This window comes from Gadus chalcogrammus, chromosome 2, assembly GCF_026213295.1.
Source record: "Gadus chalcogrammus isolate NIFS_2021 chromosome 2, NIFS_Gcha_1.0, whole genome shotgun sequence".
In the NCBI taxonomy this organism is placed as follows: Eukaryota; Metazoa; Chordata; class Actinopteri; order Gadiformes; family Gadidae; genus Gadus; species Gadus chalcogrammus.
Genome location: NC_079413.1, coordinates 9,180,121 through 9,194,050, shown reverse-complemented (window position 1 = coordinate 9,194,050; position 13,930 = coordinate 9,180,121). Strand labels below are relative to the sequence as shown.

The 13,930-nt window shown below is 43.4% G+C and overlaps 1 protein-coding gene across 2 annotated transcripts in view; it reads right to left on the bottom strand.

Moving 5' to 3' along the window:
• LOC130373201 (extracellular serine/threonine protein kinase FAM20C-like) overlaps positions 1–13,930 on the bottom strand; it is a 22,219-nt gene extending 8,289 nt beyond the window's left edge. Inside the window, exons 1-11 of one of the 2 annotated variants that reach the window (XM_056579535.1) lie at positions 13,581–13,930; positions 13,346–13,409; positions 12,638–13,096; positions 12,107–12,285; positions 10,676–10,754; positions 10,256–10,348; positions 9,888–10,003; positions 9,563–9,743; positions 9,073–9,182; positions 2,598–2,679; positions 2,416–2,475 (exon numbers count right to left, since the gene is read on the bottom strand). In XM_056579535.1, coding sequence (XP_056435510.1) covers positions 2,416–2,475; positions 2,598–2,679; positions 9,073–9,182; positions 9,563–9,743; positions 9,888–10,003; positions 10,256–10,348; positions 10,676–10,754; positions 12,107–12,285; positions 12,638–13,089 — 1,352 coding nt within the window. In that variant the 5' untranslated portion in view covers positions 13,090–13,096; positions 13,346–13,409; positions 13,581–13,930. The remainder of the gene's footprint in view (positions 1–2,415; positions 2,476–2,597; positions 2,680–9,072; positions 9,183–9,562; positions 9,744–9,887; positions 10,004–10,255; positions 10,349–10,675; positions 10,755–12,106; positions 12,286–12,637; positions 13,097–13,345; positions 13,410–13,580) is intronic. The other variant, XM_056579524.1, reaches the window with a different exon arrangement.

Sequence of the window (13,930 nt, the reverse complement as noted above, 5' to 3'; positions counted from 1 at the left end):
CATTCACCTAGTCGACGGACTGACGGCTTCTGTGTTTTCCCGGTCGGTGTGAGTGCGTGGTTGCCAGACAGGAGCCACTCTGTGTATTTCCTTCGCAGGTTATCCTAGAAAGGCTTGTTCACAACAAAGTCCAACACCTGTAGCTGGCTTGCCATTCCCCCTGGTATGATCACAAGATCACCGTTCATTGCTCGCACCTGACTTTTTACGGGCTCACTCAGATGTCTGCAGAACGCATCCTGAACGAGCATGTTCCTCCTCTTCCTCAGTCAGCGTGCACCCCACACAACCTTTAGCCAGTCCACTACAAGCCCCATTTCCATCCAGCCCTTCTCCTGGGCACGCACGATAATGCCAACAGGTGTTGTGTCGAGATCTGTTTCCCCGTCGAGATGTGTTTCCCCTAGTCCCAGATAATGACTGTCAGGATGCGTTCCCCCTGTTCTAAATGGTCAAATTGAATGATATCAGCCTGAAAATCACAGCACTTATCTGTTGTGGGGAAATAAGTCAGCAGTATGAATTTGAAAGATGTGTGAGCCTCCTTTCCTATGGAACAGAGGGGGAACAGTATCTGACAGTAATATTCCAAGCTGTCAGGATGCGTTCCCCCTGTTCTAAATGGTCAAATTGAATGATATCAGCCTGAAAATCACAGCACTTATCTCTTGTGGGGAAATAAGTCAGCAGTATGAATTTGAAAGATGTGTGAGCCTCCTTTCCTATGGAACAGAGGGCCATTTCGGACGGGGGCGGGGACTAGGGGAAACACATCTCGACGGGGAAACAGATCTCGACACAACACCCGGCATTGGGTCCTTTGGCAATGTCTTACGCTTTAGAATGACATACGGGGGGAGTTTGCTGCCATCAGCGAGACATGTCAACATGACAGGCTCTTCTCGTTGCCCGTTGATTCCACTGACACAGACTTTTCTCCCTTTCTATTTATCGTCACCGATGTTGGCATGTCGAAATAAATGGGTGTCTGATCAGCATTGCCGATCTGATCCAGTGGGTAGGAGTGCTTCTTCCTCAGTAAATGACAAAGCGCTAAAACGAAGCTTCTCTCCAAAGTCTGACGGCAGGTGTTGGGCAAAACTCGTTCTCCGTCCCAGTGCCAGTCCATTACGCCGCATCATCCTACGACACCAGCCGAGGCTGGCTTTAAATCCAGTGATGTTGAGCTCTTCTGGCGATTTCCAGGGCCTTAAGGTGGATGCCACCTCTGGTAATGGGCATTCCCTCACTTCGTTTTTCCCTGACGTATTCAAAAACTCTCCGGTCAACCTCACCCAAACGACCACTTTGAGGACCACGGCAGGATTTGTGCTGACTGTTGGCTTCTTTGAGACAGTGTTTTTGTGCTCGCCATCTTCTTACGTCACACTCCGTGACCCCGAACTTCTTGGCAGCTTGGCAGTTGTTACTTGACTCTGCCTTATTGACAACCATTATTTTAAAATTGCCATCATAGCTCCTCCGCTGTTGTTGATTGACCTGACCCACTTTTGAGCCACTTGTTTCTAAATGGTCAGCCTGTCTTTCCATCTTTAAACACCGGTAACAGGCGCTGGAATACTTCTTCCCGGAACCAATTTTTGGCGTCCCCTGGGGCCGCGAATGTGTATTGATATTTAAAGGGAGAGGCGAAGAAGAGAAGCTGCGCTCTGAATACTAGACCCCAAATATAAGACGACCCGACTTTTTCGGACCTATTTCGGGCGGAAATAAAGGCTGTCTTATATTCGGACCAATACGGTATAGGCCTACACATATGAATCATAAGTCAGAACGGGCTACATTGGGCTGAACTATAAAAGGTAATATGAAGAGCCGTTTGGGAGCCGGCTCTTGTTGATGAGCTGATCCAAATGATCCAGCTCACTAAAAATAACTGAAATTCCCATCACTGCATTCTTGCAGCTTTGATTCCCCACCCAAACAGATGGACCAGTAGAACATTTCAATCACTGCGGGAACAACTGCCTAATGGATAATGTAATTACCAAACACATAACACATCAACTCCTTAAAAAAACTAAATATGGCACCATTTTAACACATCGTGACCGCGGGGAAAATGCTATTATTTTTGTGTGAAATATAATTATTTTCGATTGGAATCTTGATTATAAAATACAATAGTCCATTAAAAACTTAAAAGCTAGTTTTTGCCTTCAGAATAATTGCAAAAATTATATTAAAAAATATATATATATATTTACAAAAATTAGAATGCAAAAAGTTTTTCTCTCAACATAGAGTCTACCCCCAGAAGTTCAGCTATTGCGTTGTCAAACTTCTGGATCTTAGATTATTTAAAAGCCAAGTAGTAAATAAAAGGTCTTATTTTACATGAAACATGTATATAGTATGTATTAGTTCCGTAGTTTGAATGAAACACTGTTGTACCTGCAGCACTGACGTAGAGGGGCCAGAATGCTGGGTTCATCTCGAGAGTGACGTCCAAAGCTGAAGATTTAAGATAAAAAAACAAAAAAAAAACATTGATTCATTCATTCATCTGTGGTTTTTCTGGGCGCCTACAGTAATTAATCAATTCAAATTTCGTGACTTCTACGAATGAAACTCACGCGCGTCCGTTGTCAAGATGCAGCATAAATGTCTTGTTACCAAACTTCTCAAAGGTCTCATAGTGATGTCTGTCCATGTTGCCTGAGGAGTCAGAAAATACCTTGGCCCTCACCTATCAATTCGTATATACTCTTTAAGTCATTGGTAGAGACATTTATATGAAGCCACTTACAGTTATTTCAGATACAGGTCAGTAATCAGACACTCAAGCCATAAGCAACATGTAATGTTACGAAATTGGAAACATTATTTCAATGACATATCATAGTGTTCATCCAACAGTGCTGTGATATGACTTCTAGCTCTGCTCAAAATTGTGCCGCATATCAACCCAGTCTCACCAATATGCGTACAGATCGCACGGTTTGACACTTTCAAAATGCGTGCAGTACATACGCCAAATGACCATTTCGCGTGCATATGATACGCAAAACCCAGCATTAACTACTGTGGAGGGCGGATGCGTCCATTTCGCGTGCATATGATACGCAAATCCCAGCATTAACTGAATGGGAAATGCAATATTTTAGGACAGATTCACCATTAAACGTGTTTCTAATGACATTTCTAGCGAGAAATGTACTTTTTCCTTGAATAATCTTCAGTCAGTGAATGTGTATGATCTTTATTAATCTTTATTATCTGAATGGGAAATGCAATATTTTAGGACCGATTCACCGTTAAACGTGTTTCTAATAACGTTTCTAGCGAGAAATATACTTTTTACTTGCATAATCTTCAGTCAGTGATTGTGTCTGATCTTTAGTTTTATAGTTATTAGGAGTTGATCGGCTCGCTCGCATGTTTCAACGACGTCAGGTTGCTTTCGCTAAACTAGCAGCTCACGTGCTTCCGGCGTTTGTGTTATTAAACTGTTACTTTATGTAACTTTTAATGATATCATCTTGTTAGAAACACGTATATCTGAGAGCCAACCCAGTCGCCAAAATCATACCTACGTTGACACTGTACGTTTAGTGAACACTGGATTACGTCGCATTTCAACATAAAATTGCGTGTTATACACACACACACACGCACAAGCACACACACACACGCACGCACAGACACAAGCACACACACGCACGCACAGACACAGACACAGACACAGACACAGACACAGACACACACACACACACACACACACACACACACACACACACACACACGCACACGCACACACGCACACGGTGCATTTCGCTGCTAAAACCACAACAAAAAAATATTCCCTCAAATATTATTACTTTCAAAACGTTGGCCAAAATGGCCAATAATATCATTTTTTTTTGGGATGCTTCTAGGACATTTTGGGTGGATTTTGAACGGTATGTGGGGGGCACGTTTTTTGCAGGAAGATCTGGCTCCACCCCGGCGTGGTGGCGTCTCCTTTTGACCTTTTGACCCCAGACTTCTGGGGGAATAGCTGAATCAATTCATTAGTCAATCAGAAGCATGTAAATATCTTTCCGGTGGCGGAAGAGGACAAACAAGGTATCCTTCAACATCTACGCTTCCAGGCGATTGCAACGGTGCCACACATGAGCATATTCGAACATGTTTAATGGTAGTAATTAGCTGTCGAAATTGGAGGCCTTAATCAATACTGAGCAGCTATTGATTTGCTTCCCGATAAAGATTTGTCACAAATGACATGTTATTTAGCATCTACACGTTGAGCTGAGTCCAATGACACCAAGAACGACACTCTAGCTAATGGTAACATGTATTTTACATGGTACACCTAGGTCTAGGACATGATCTCGGTGTAGCAAGAGGCCGAGCTTGATCTCATTGGACTCAGCTTAACGTGTAGATGCTAATTAACATGTAATTTGTCAAAAATCTCCATCGGGAAGCAAATCTATAGCTGGTCATTATTGATAAAGGCCTCCAAAATCGACAGCTAATTACTACCCCGAAACATATTCAAATATGATCATGTGTGGCACTGTTGCAATCGTCTCGAAACGTAGATGTCAAAGGACACCTTGTTTGCTCTGCTGCACCACCGGGAAGATATTTTCATACTTCTAATGGATTGATTCATATTTTAAGGTTCTCGGAGTGAGACTTTAAGTGGCTGCAGCAGAAGTGTTGCGACGAAAGATGATATCAAGAGATTTATAGAATATTCACATTCACATTATGATTCTTCGTCGTAACTTCCGACCAAACATCCTTTACATTCACAGAGCGAAGATTATGAAAGTCCAGGCTCAGCAAGTGCTCCATCTCGTTGCACCTGCACCCAGCGGCTCGCTTGCAAGATTTTGGCCTGAAGTTCTTCCCAGACCTATACCCTAACATTCCAATATGCATATCTGAGAATCAGGCCTCTCTTCAATAATGACAAAATGTAATGAGAGAAATACAGATTCACTTTTTGTTATCTCATAAGCGGCGTGGTGCCGGCTCCTTTTGACCTTTTGACCCCAGACTTCAAAGACGTGGCCACAGGCCAGCGGTGTCTACACACATTAAGCCACAAATGTACACCTCCATCCCGCAAAAAATGGGGCCTAGAAACTAACCTCTGTCTTATGTACATTGACTGTACTGTTGGAGGTCACGCCCCTTTTCCAGCCTTTTCGAGATAGCTAGGGATGCTAAAATGTTGACACACATTTCCCGGGGCCCCGAGAACGACATATGCAAGATTTGTAGTTCTAGCCCATAGAGAAAAAAAGTTTTCCCAAATGGACTGTCATTTGGACAAAGCCCCTTCAGAAGTGTTGCCTGCGAGACCTAATGGTTCAGAATGTGGTGGAAAAAAGGTTTTTGAGATAGGAAGGTCCTACCGCCCTGAAATTTGAATACCATATTCTAGGGCCTAACTGGGACCCCCGCACCGAAACTTGGCCCGGTCGGACCCCGAGGGCAGGAAGGGGGGGCCTGCCCTTGGGGTCTGACCGCGCCAAGTCTCGGGCAGGAAGGGCCCCCCCTTCCTGCCCTCGGGGTCCGACCGGGCCAAGTTTCGGTGCGGAGGTCCCAGTTAGGCCCTAGAATAAGGTATTAAAATTTCAGGGCGGTAGGACCTTCCTATCTCAAAAACTCTTTTTCCACCACATTCTGAACCATTAGGTCTTGCAGGCTACACTTCTGAGGGGCTTTGTCCAAATGACACTCCATTTGGGAAAACTTTTTATCTCTAAGGGCTAGAACTCCAAATCTCGGATATGTCGTACACGGGGCCCCGGGAAATGTGTGTAAACATTTTAGCATCCCTAGCTATCTCGAAAAGGTCGGCAAAGGGGCGTGACCTCCAACAGTACAGTGTATGTACATAAGACAGAGGTTAGTTTCTAGTCCCCATTTTTTGTGGGATGGAGGTGTACATTTGTGGCTAAAGGTGTGTAGACACAGCTGGCCTGTGGCCACGTTTTTGAAGTCGGGGGTCAAAAGGTCAAAAGGAGCCGGCACCACGCCGCTTATGAGATAACAAAAAGTGAATCTGTATTTCTCTCATTACATTTTGTCATTATTGAAGAGAGGCCTGATTCTCAGATATGCATATTGGACTGTTAGGGTATAGGTCTGGGAAGAACTTCAGGCCAAAATCTTGCAAGCGAGCCGCTGGGTGCAGGTGCAACGAGATGGAGCACTTGCTGAGCCTGGACTTTCATAATCTTCGCTCTGTGAATGTAAAGGATGTTTGGTCGGAAGTTACGACGAAGAATCATAATGTGAATGGGAATATTCTATAAATCTCTTGATATCATCTTTCGTCGCAACACTTCTGCTGCAGCCACTTAAAGTCTCACTCCGAGAACCTTAAAATATGAATCAATCCATTAGAAGTATGAAAATATCTTCCCGGTGGTGCAGCAGAGCAAACAAGGTGTCCTTTGACATCTACGTTTCGAGACGATTGCAACAGTGCCACACATGATCATATTTGAATATGTTTCGGGGTAGTAATTAGCTGTCGATTTTGGAGGCCTTTATCAATAATGACCAGCTATAGATTTGCTTCCCGATGGAGATTTTTGACAAATTAATGTTAATTAGCATCTACACGTTAAGCTGAGTCCAATGAGATCAAGCTCGGCCTCTTGCTACACCGAGATCATGTCCTAGACCTAGGTGTACCATGTAAAATACATGTTACCATTAGCTAGAGAGTCGTTCTTGGTGTCATTGGACTCAGCTCAACGTGTAGATGCTAAATAACATGTCATTTGTGACAAATCTTTATCGGGAAGCAAATCAATAGCTGCTCAGTATTGATTAAGGCCTCCAATTTCGACAGCTAATTACTACCATTAAACATGTTCGAATATGCTCATGTGTGGCACCGTTGCAATCGCCTGGAAGCGTAGATGTTGAAGGATACCTTGTTTGTCCTCTTCCGCCACCGGAAAGATATTTACATGCTTCTGATTGACTAATGAATTGATTCAGCTATTCCCCCAGAAGTCTGGGGTCAAAAGGTCAAAAGGAGACGCCACCACGCCGGGGTGGAGCCAGATCTTCCTGCAAAAAACGTGCCCCCCACATACCGTTCAAAATCCACCCAAAATGTCCTAGAAGCATCCCAAAAAAAAATGATATTATTGGCCATTTTGGCCAACGTTTTGAAAGTAATAATATTTGAGGGAATATTTTTTGTTGTGGTTTTAGCAGCGAAATGCACCGTGTGCGTGTGTGCGTGTGTGTGTGTGTGTGTGTGTGTGTGTGTGTGTGTGTGTGTGTGTGTGTGTGTGTCTGTGTGTCTGTGCGTGCGTGTGTGTGCTTGTGTGTGCTTGTGTGTGTGTGTGTGTGTGTCTGTGCATGTGCGTGCGTGTGTGTGTGTGTGTATAACACGCAATTTTATGTTGAAATGCGACGTAATCCAGTGTTCACGAAACGTACAGTGTCAACGTAGGTATGATTTTGGCGACTGGGTTGGCTCTCAGATATACGTGTTTCTAACAAGATGATATCATTAAAAGTTACATAAAGTAACAGTTTAATAACACAAACGCCGGAAGCACGTGAGCTGCTAGTTTAGCGAAAGCAACCTGACGTCGTTGAAACATGCGAGCGAGCCGATCAACTCCTAATAACTATAAAACTAAAGATCAGACACAATCACTGACTGAAGATTATGCAATTAAAAAGTATATTTCTCGCTAGAAATGTTATTAGAAACACGTTTAACGGTGAATCGGTCCTAAAATATTGCTTTTCCCATTCAGATAATAAAGATTAATAAAGATCATACACATTCACTGACTGAAGATTATGTAAGGAAAATGTACATTTCTCGCTAGAAATGTCATTAGAAACGCGTTTAATGGTGTTTCTGTCCTAAAATATTGCATTTCCCATTCAGATAATAAAGATTAATATAAGCTACGCCGTGTTCCGGAGCCGCGGGGGATTCTGGGAATTGGGGTTCTCAGTTGACAAATGGGGCTTTTGTTAACTTGTTTTGTTGTTAGGATTAAGTGGGGTTAATGGGTTCGGGATGTTATGTGGTTGTGTGTTGTTCTATTAACATTGTTCGTGTGTTCATTATTGTCGACACCGTCACCGAGAGTGACGTGACCATCGTTTCGCGCAGCTGTTCCGTGTTGAAGTCTCGTTCAATAAAAACCAACTCTCGTTGTCGAGCGTTCAATAAAAACCAACTCTCGTTGTCGAGCGTGCCCCCCCCCCTACAAACGTGTCTCCCCCCCCCTCAACAAACGTGTCCCCCCCCCCCCCCCCCCTTCAACTAACGTGTCTCAACAAACGTGTCTCTCCCCCCCCCCCCCTCCCCGGTCAACAACAGTCTCCCCCCCCCCCCCTAAACAATCGTGTCCACAATTTGCCGCGAAAGCCGTGAAACCCAAACCCCGAAACCCGCCTCCACAGCGGCACACGTGGATACTGTAGGTATAACACGCTATTTTTTACGTTGAAATGCTACGTATCCAGTGTTCATGGAAACGTACACCACTGACGTTTTTTCTTGGCGACTGGGTTGAACAACCTGACGTCGTTGAAACATGCGAGCGAGCCGATAAAATCTTCCTAATAACTATAAAACTAAAGATCAGACACAATCACTGACTGAAGATTATGCAAGTAAAAAGTATATTTCTCGCTAGAAACGTTATTAGAAACACGTTTAACGGTGAATCGGTCCTTAAATATTGCATTTCCCATTCAGATAATAAAGATTAATAAAGATCATACACATTCACTGACTGAAGATTATTCAAGGAAAAAGTACATTTCTCGCTAGAAATGTCATTAGAAACACGTTTAATGGTGAATCTGTCCTAAAATATTGCATTTCCCATTCAGTTAATGCTGGGATTTGCGTATCATATGCACGCGAAATGGACGCATCCTCCCTCCACAGTAGTTAATGCTGGGTTTTGCGTATCATATGCACGCGAAATGGTCATTTGGCGTATGTACTGCACGCATTTTGAAAGTGTCAAACCGTGCGATCTGTACGCATATTGGTGAGACTGGGTTGCGCATATATAGGTGGTGACCAACCCATGAGGAAATCCAGGACAGCCATATCCATGAGGTCGACCAGCCGGGTTCCCTCGTCGTAGGGAGGGGTTTGCTTCACTCCGTCACAGAAGGCCGGGTCTTTCTCCCACCTGCGCACACACAGTGTCTTATCCTGGACATAATACATTTCTAAAAAAAGTATTTCAATTGCTGTGCTTGTTATGCTACCATAATTTGTCTGCCCATGATGGCACAAATTTCAGGCCTAACCAGACCTGGAGGGATGGATCCCACTTGGTGCATAACGGTTTCTTTTCATGGTTTCTTCCTTGATATGTTGATACAACTTGAAAAGTAATTAACTGAACACATGTTTCTCCACAAAATTTAAATCTCACAACTTTTCACAAATTCTTGGCTAAGGAGGTGAAACTTTAACTTTATGGAAAAACAAGATTCTATACGAACATATACACACTAAACTAAACAGCCACACACACAAACACATGACCAGCAGATTGTTACCCACTGTGCTAGTTTGGTGCGGCTATAGGAACGTCTCCATGGTGACCTCCAGGACCGGCGGGGTGCCAGGGTGAGATCAGGGAGCATGGTGGCAAGAGACACCTCCAGCGCAAGCGGACCGCCGCACACCGGGTTCTCCGTGGAGCAGTAGTACTCACACTGGCCGTAGAAACACGTGTTCCCCACTGGAGGGAGCCAGAGAGTGAAAAGAGGAGAACATAGAGTTGAAGTCGTTGGTGGCCGCTTAAAGCCCTGCTAAAAGCCCAAAACTGTCAAGAGGAAACGTCCATCTCTGTTGTAATACACATGCATTCACGTGGCGCACAAACCGGGGGAGGTAAAGAAGGTCCTCAACAGCTTTTTGTCTGTGGTGACATCTTTGATTTCCGAGACGACGTCGACAAGTCTTCCAACCACTGGAGGGATCCGTTGGAAACCTAGGATCCTGAGAGTGAGAGAGAGATTAGAAAGAGGCAGGGGGGAGAGATAGAGAGAGAGAAAGTCTTATATTGCTGTATATACTCTATGTTATAAAGCACATGCAAAATCATTTACAGAGATGGTCTAGACTAGATGGTCATTGTCCAGGAGGTAGTTTGATTAACTCAACTGCTATCAATCGATTCGATACACACAGCATGTTCTACACTTCATGTCAATATAGCAGCCTACAATAAAATATATTCTGGATACTCACCTGTCCAGGTGGAAGGCGGAGATCTCTGCATTGTGTCGCTCAAAGTCTGAGAAGTAGAACAGATTAACATCTGTTTCCGCGTCTCTGGTCTGTCTGACAATGGCGATGGAACACGTTGACACACCCACAGACAAACATCAATATTCTTATACTTCCTGTAATCCCAAAAATGATTATTCACTATTTTTTATGGAGTAATTTTGCAGACGCTTTTATCCAATGAGTTAATATTTAAGTCATCAAGGAGTTGATCTTACAAAGGGAGGTCTACTCGTAGGCCTAGAGGGTGGACATTGTGGCTCAAAGTTAACTCCACATCCTCTCCACTGAAATTCAAACATAACCAATAGAATTTCCTGTTCTACACGTAATTCATTGTGCAGGACACCCTATTATATTATTATGAAGCTGTGGTCTTACCTCATCGGTTTGAGCAGAGCCTCTCCGTGATTGGGAAACGACATGAGTAGTTTGAGCTGGGTACCCCCTCTTTTCTGCACTGAGAGATACAAACAGACACATCAATATTAATATACATCCAAACACTTTAACAGGCAAGGTAGGCCTACACTAAATCATTTGATAAAAGCATGTGTTGGATGTATACTTAGCTGAGGTCACGGTGGACATGCCAGTTCAAAGCATTAACAAACCGTCATGACACAAAAGTAGTAAAGCTAGTTGGTAGTAGGCTAACTAAATAGGTCAAGTCTTAGTATTCTCTAATTAGTAGTTTCAAAGTATCATTCCTCATATAAAAGCTACAATATCTTTATACGTTGCTATAGGAAGGCCTAACTGTAAACACACTTTGTCGATTGTGGATTCAACATGTCTTGTCACTATTTCTCCACAACGTGGTGCCCTGCCACAACTATAACCAGACCATTAACATTGAATTTCCATTGCTGTCAACCTCCATAGGTTTTGCTGTCTCCAATGTATCATCGTCTATACATAATGTAGGGTATATCTAGAGCTCTACTGCAGTTCATTCATTGCAATAGGCCTACATGTTGCATTCCCATAGGCAGCGTTGCTGCAATATAGCAAAAGCCAAATTGTGTGTATTTCAAGTAAACAAAAAAATGGGCAGGCATTTTGCACAGATACATACTTCATTTTTTATCTTTCAAATTGTGAAATACCTATTGCCACAGTGATCATAATTCAGAAACCGAAAAAATGAAAAAAAAGCCAGTGAATCTATGCAGTGTAGCTCTAGAGTCTAGATCATGAATAACAAATGTGTGGAAAACATGAGATTCTGTATATCGGTACAGAAACCAGTACTAAAAGCTTGCGCGGCTGGGAACTTGTTTTGTTTAATCTGCAGCACTCCAGACAAATTACAATACTGTTGATATTCATTCTGCTGTGCTCTATCAAACACAGCCTGTATGTGTGTGGTCTTGTGTGTGTTCACGAGTGTTTGTCTTTGTTTGTGTTTCTGGGTATATTTTTTTTATCTGCGTGGGCCTCACAGTTGTTTTAGTTGGTGTAGGCTATGTAGTGGGAATGGAGTTTGTATTGTGTGTATCCATTTGGATTCAGAAAATAGGGTTAGGGTTAATGTGGATGAGTGAGTAGATTCTATCAAGACTTTCAAATGAAAGATCACGCAAGCTGTTGTTGTTGAGTGAGAGGTTGTATCCTCAACTTCTCCATTTTATGTGAGTGTGTGATGACCATACATGTTTATGAGTCGGCGCTTATTCAAATGTATCGATGTTTTAGAGATCATTTTCTTCACTTCCAGGATTATGGGCTATGTCTCAGACACAAACACAAAATTATGCTCTAATGCACCCACACACACACACACACCCCTGCGAGCCGGTCGTAACTAACCAACATTGAGGATACGCTGTGTGGAAATGTAATGGGTGATTTGGTCCAGCAGGGGATCGGTCCTGTGGTAAAGCTCCCAGCGGGAGATTCCCAGGTGGAAGCGCAGCCAGGGAGGGTGGGTTTCAGCCGCCACCGTCCAGTTAGCTTTGTCGTAGCCGTCCTCCTCACTACCGCTCTGCCTATGGGAGGGGAGAATGGACAACATATTGTGTTTAGGCCCTGATCAACTACAAATCTGGATTCTGGGATTAAATACATTACATTTTAAGTAAAAGTATACCTCACACTATTGCATCAAGTTTTTCACAAAATCCAAACTTTCTACAAACCGATCATTTTACTGATATAAAAAAAGTCAGCAATCATGCAGTTACACCGTAAATGTCAAAGTATGGAGTTCCTTCTTTTACTTTTCAAGTATTCAAGTACTTCTCTGTACCCTTGTTGACAAGTGCAAAGAATACTGCTATGCTACGAAAAATAGCGATATGCATCAGTGGCCTGATCTATTATTTATGGGTTTCCACTCACCAGTAGCTGTCTTCCTCCTCCTCACCTCCTGTGTCCCTCTCTTCTTCTTCATCTTCGCTGTTCTTGACTCGCAGCAACCAATCATCTTCTTGCATTTCAGGCCGTTGCAGATTGTACAACGGGTGGCTGAACAGAGCCTCTAACTTTGAACCTACCGGATCTACCTCCCTCATACCCTTGGTGGACATTTTATCTCCAGTTGGTTCCTTTTCCCACTCAGTGGCATTATTGGCAAAGATTCCGTTGGAGATGATGACAGATGATTTTGTTTGGCGGGAAGTGCTTCCAGGATCATGGAGGGGAGATGATGAAGCAGAGTGAGTTGGGACACAGGCCGTCTGGAGGACGGAGAGACAGAAGATGGCCAGGAGGATGTGCAGCGCCAGGGACAGACATGCCAGAACCAGACAGATGGAGCGGGTGGACCGACCGCCAACGCTTCGCCTCAACATGCTGGTCCTGGGAGAAAGAAAGAACCACCAGGGGGGAACTAAAATTTTTGAAGATCATTTTTCTTCCCCAAGATACTAATCCAAAAATCGCAATGTAACAGGCTGCACCGCACGGGCCATTACATTTCGGCACTGTTTAATGTTGGTAACACACAAACAAAAAACACAAAAAAAACGGATACTGTTCAGAAATCCAGACAACTATTAAGTATATTATTGTACACATTGATATGAACATACTCTATGAAGGATTCACCTGAAGATAGGAAAGTGGGGAATAATTGCCTAGAATGGAGTAGGTCCAGATCCCTGACATCCAGCTTGATAGTCATGTCAGTACAAATGCAGACAAATCAGTAAATTAGCAAATAGGGAGAAAGGCTAACATTTACACAAACATATGCACATACATAGATAAGAGAAAAAATAATGAATGAATGCCATGAATTAAACTGTTTCTGATTAACATAGTAGAGGTGAGGGGTACATACAATAGCTAGTGTCGGTTCCCGACGGAAAGACTCAAGGACTCTGAAGTTGATCCAGTGTTCAGTCCTCCAGTGCGGATTGTCTCAGCTGGATATCCAAACTCTCTCTCTCTCTCTCTCTCTCTCTCTCTCTCTCTCTCTCTCTCTCTCTCTCTCTCTCTCTCTCTTCAGGTTCTCCTTGGGGTCTCTACCTCTCTTGAATCAGTAATCGCTCACGCTCTCTTTCTCTCTCTCCATCTGTCTGATCCCTCTGTCGATTGCTTTGTAGTTTTGATACAATGAAACAAGCACATCAAAGACGCCTGACATATGAAGGGTTAGTCTTTTTTTTGGTTATTTTGAAGATTATTAAG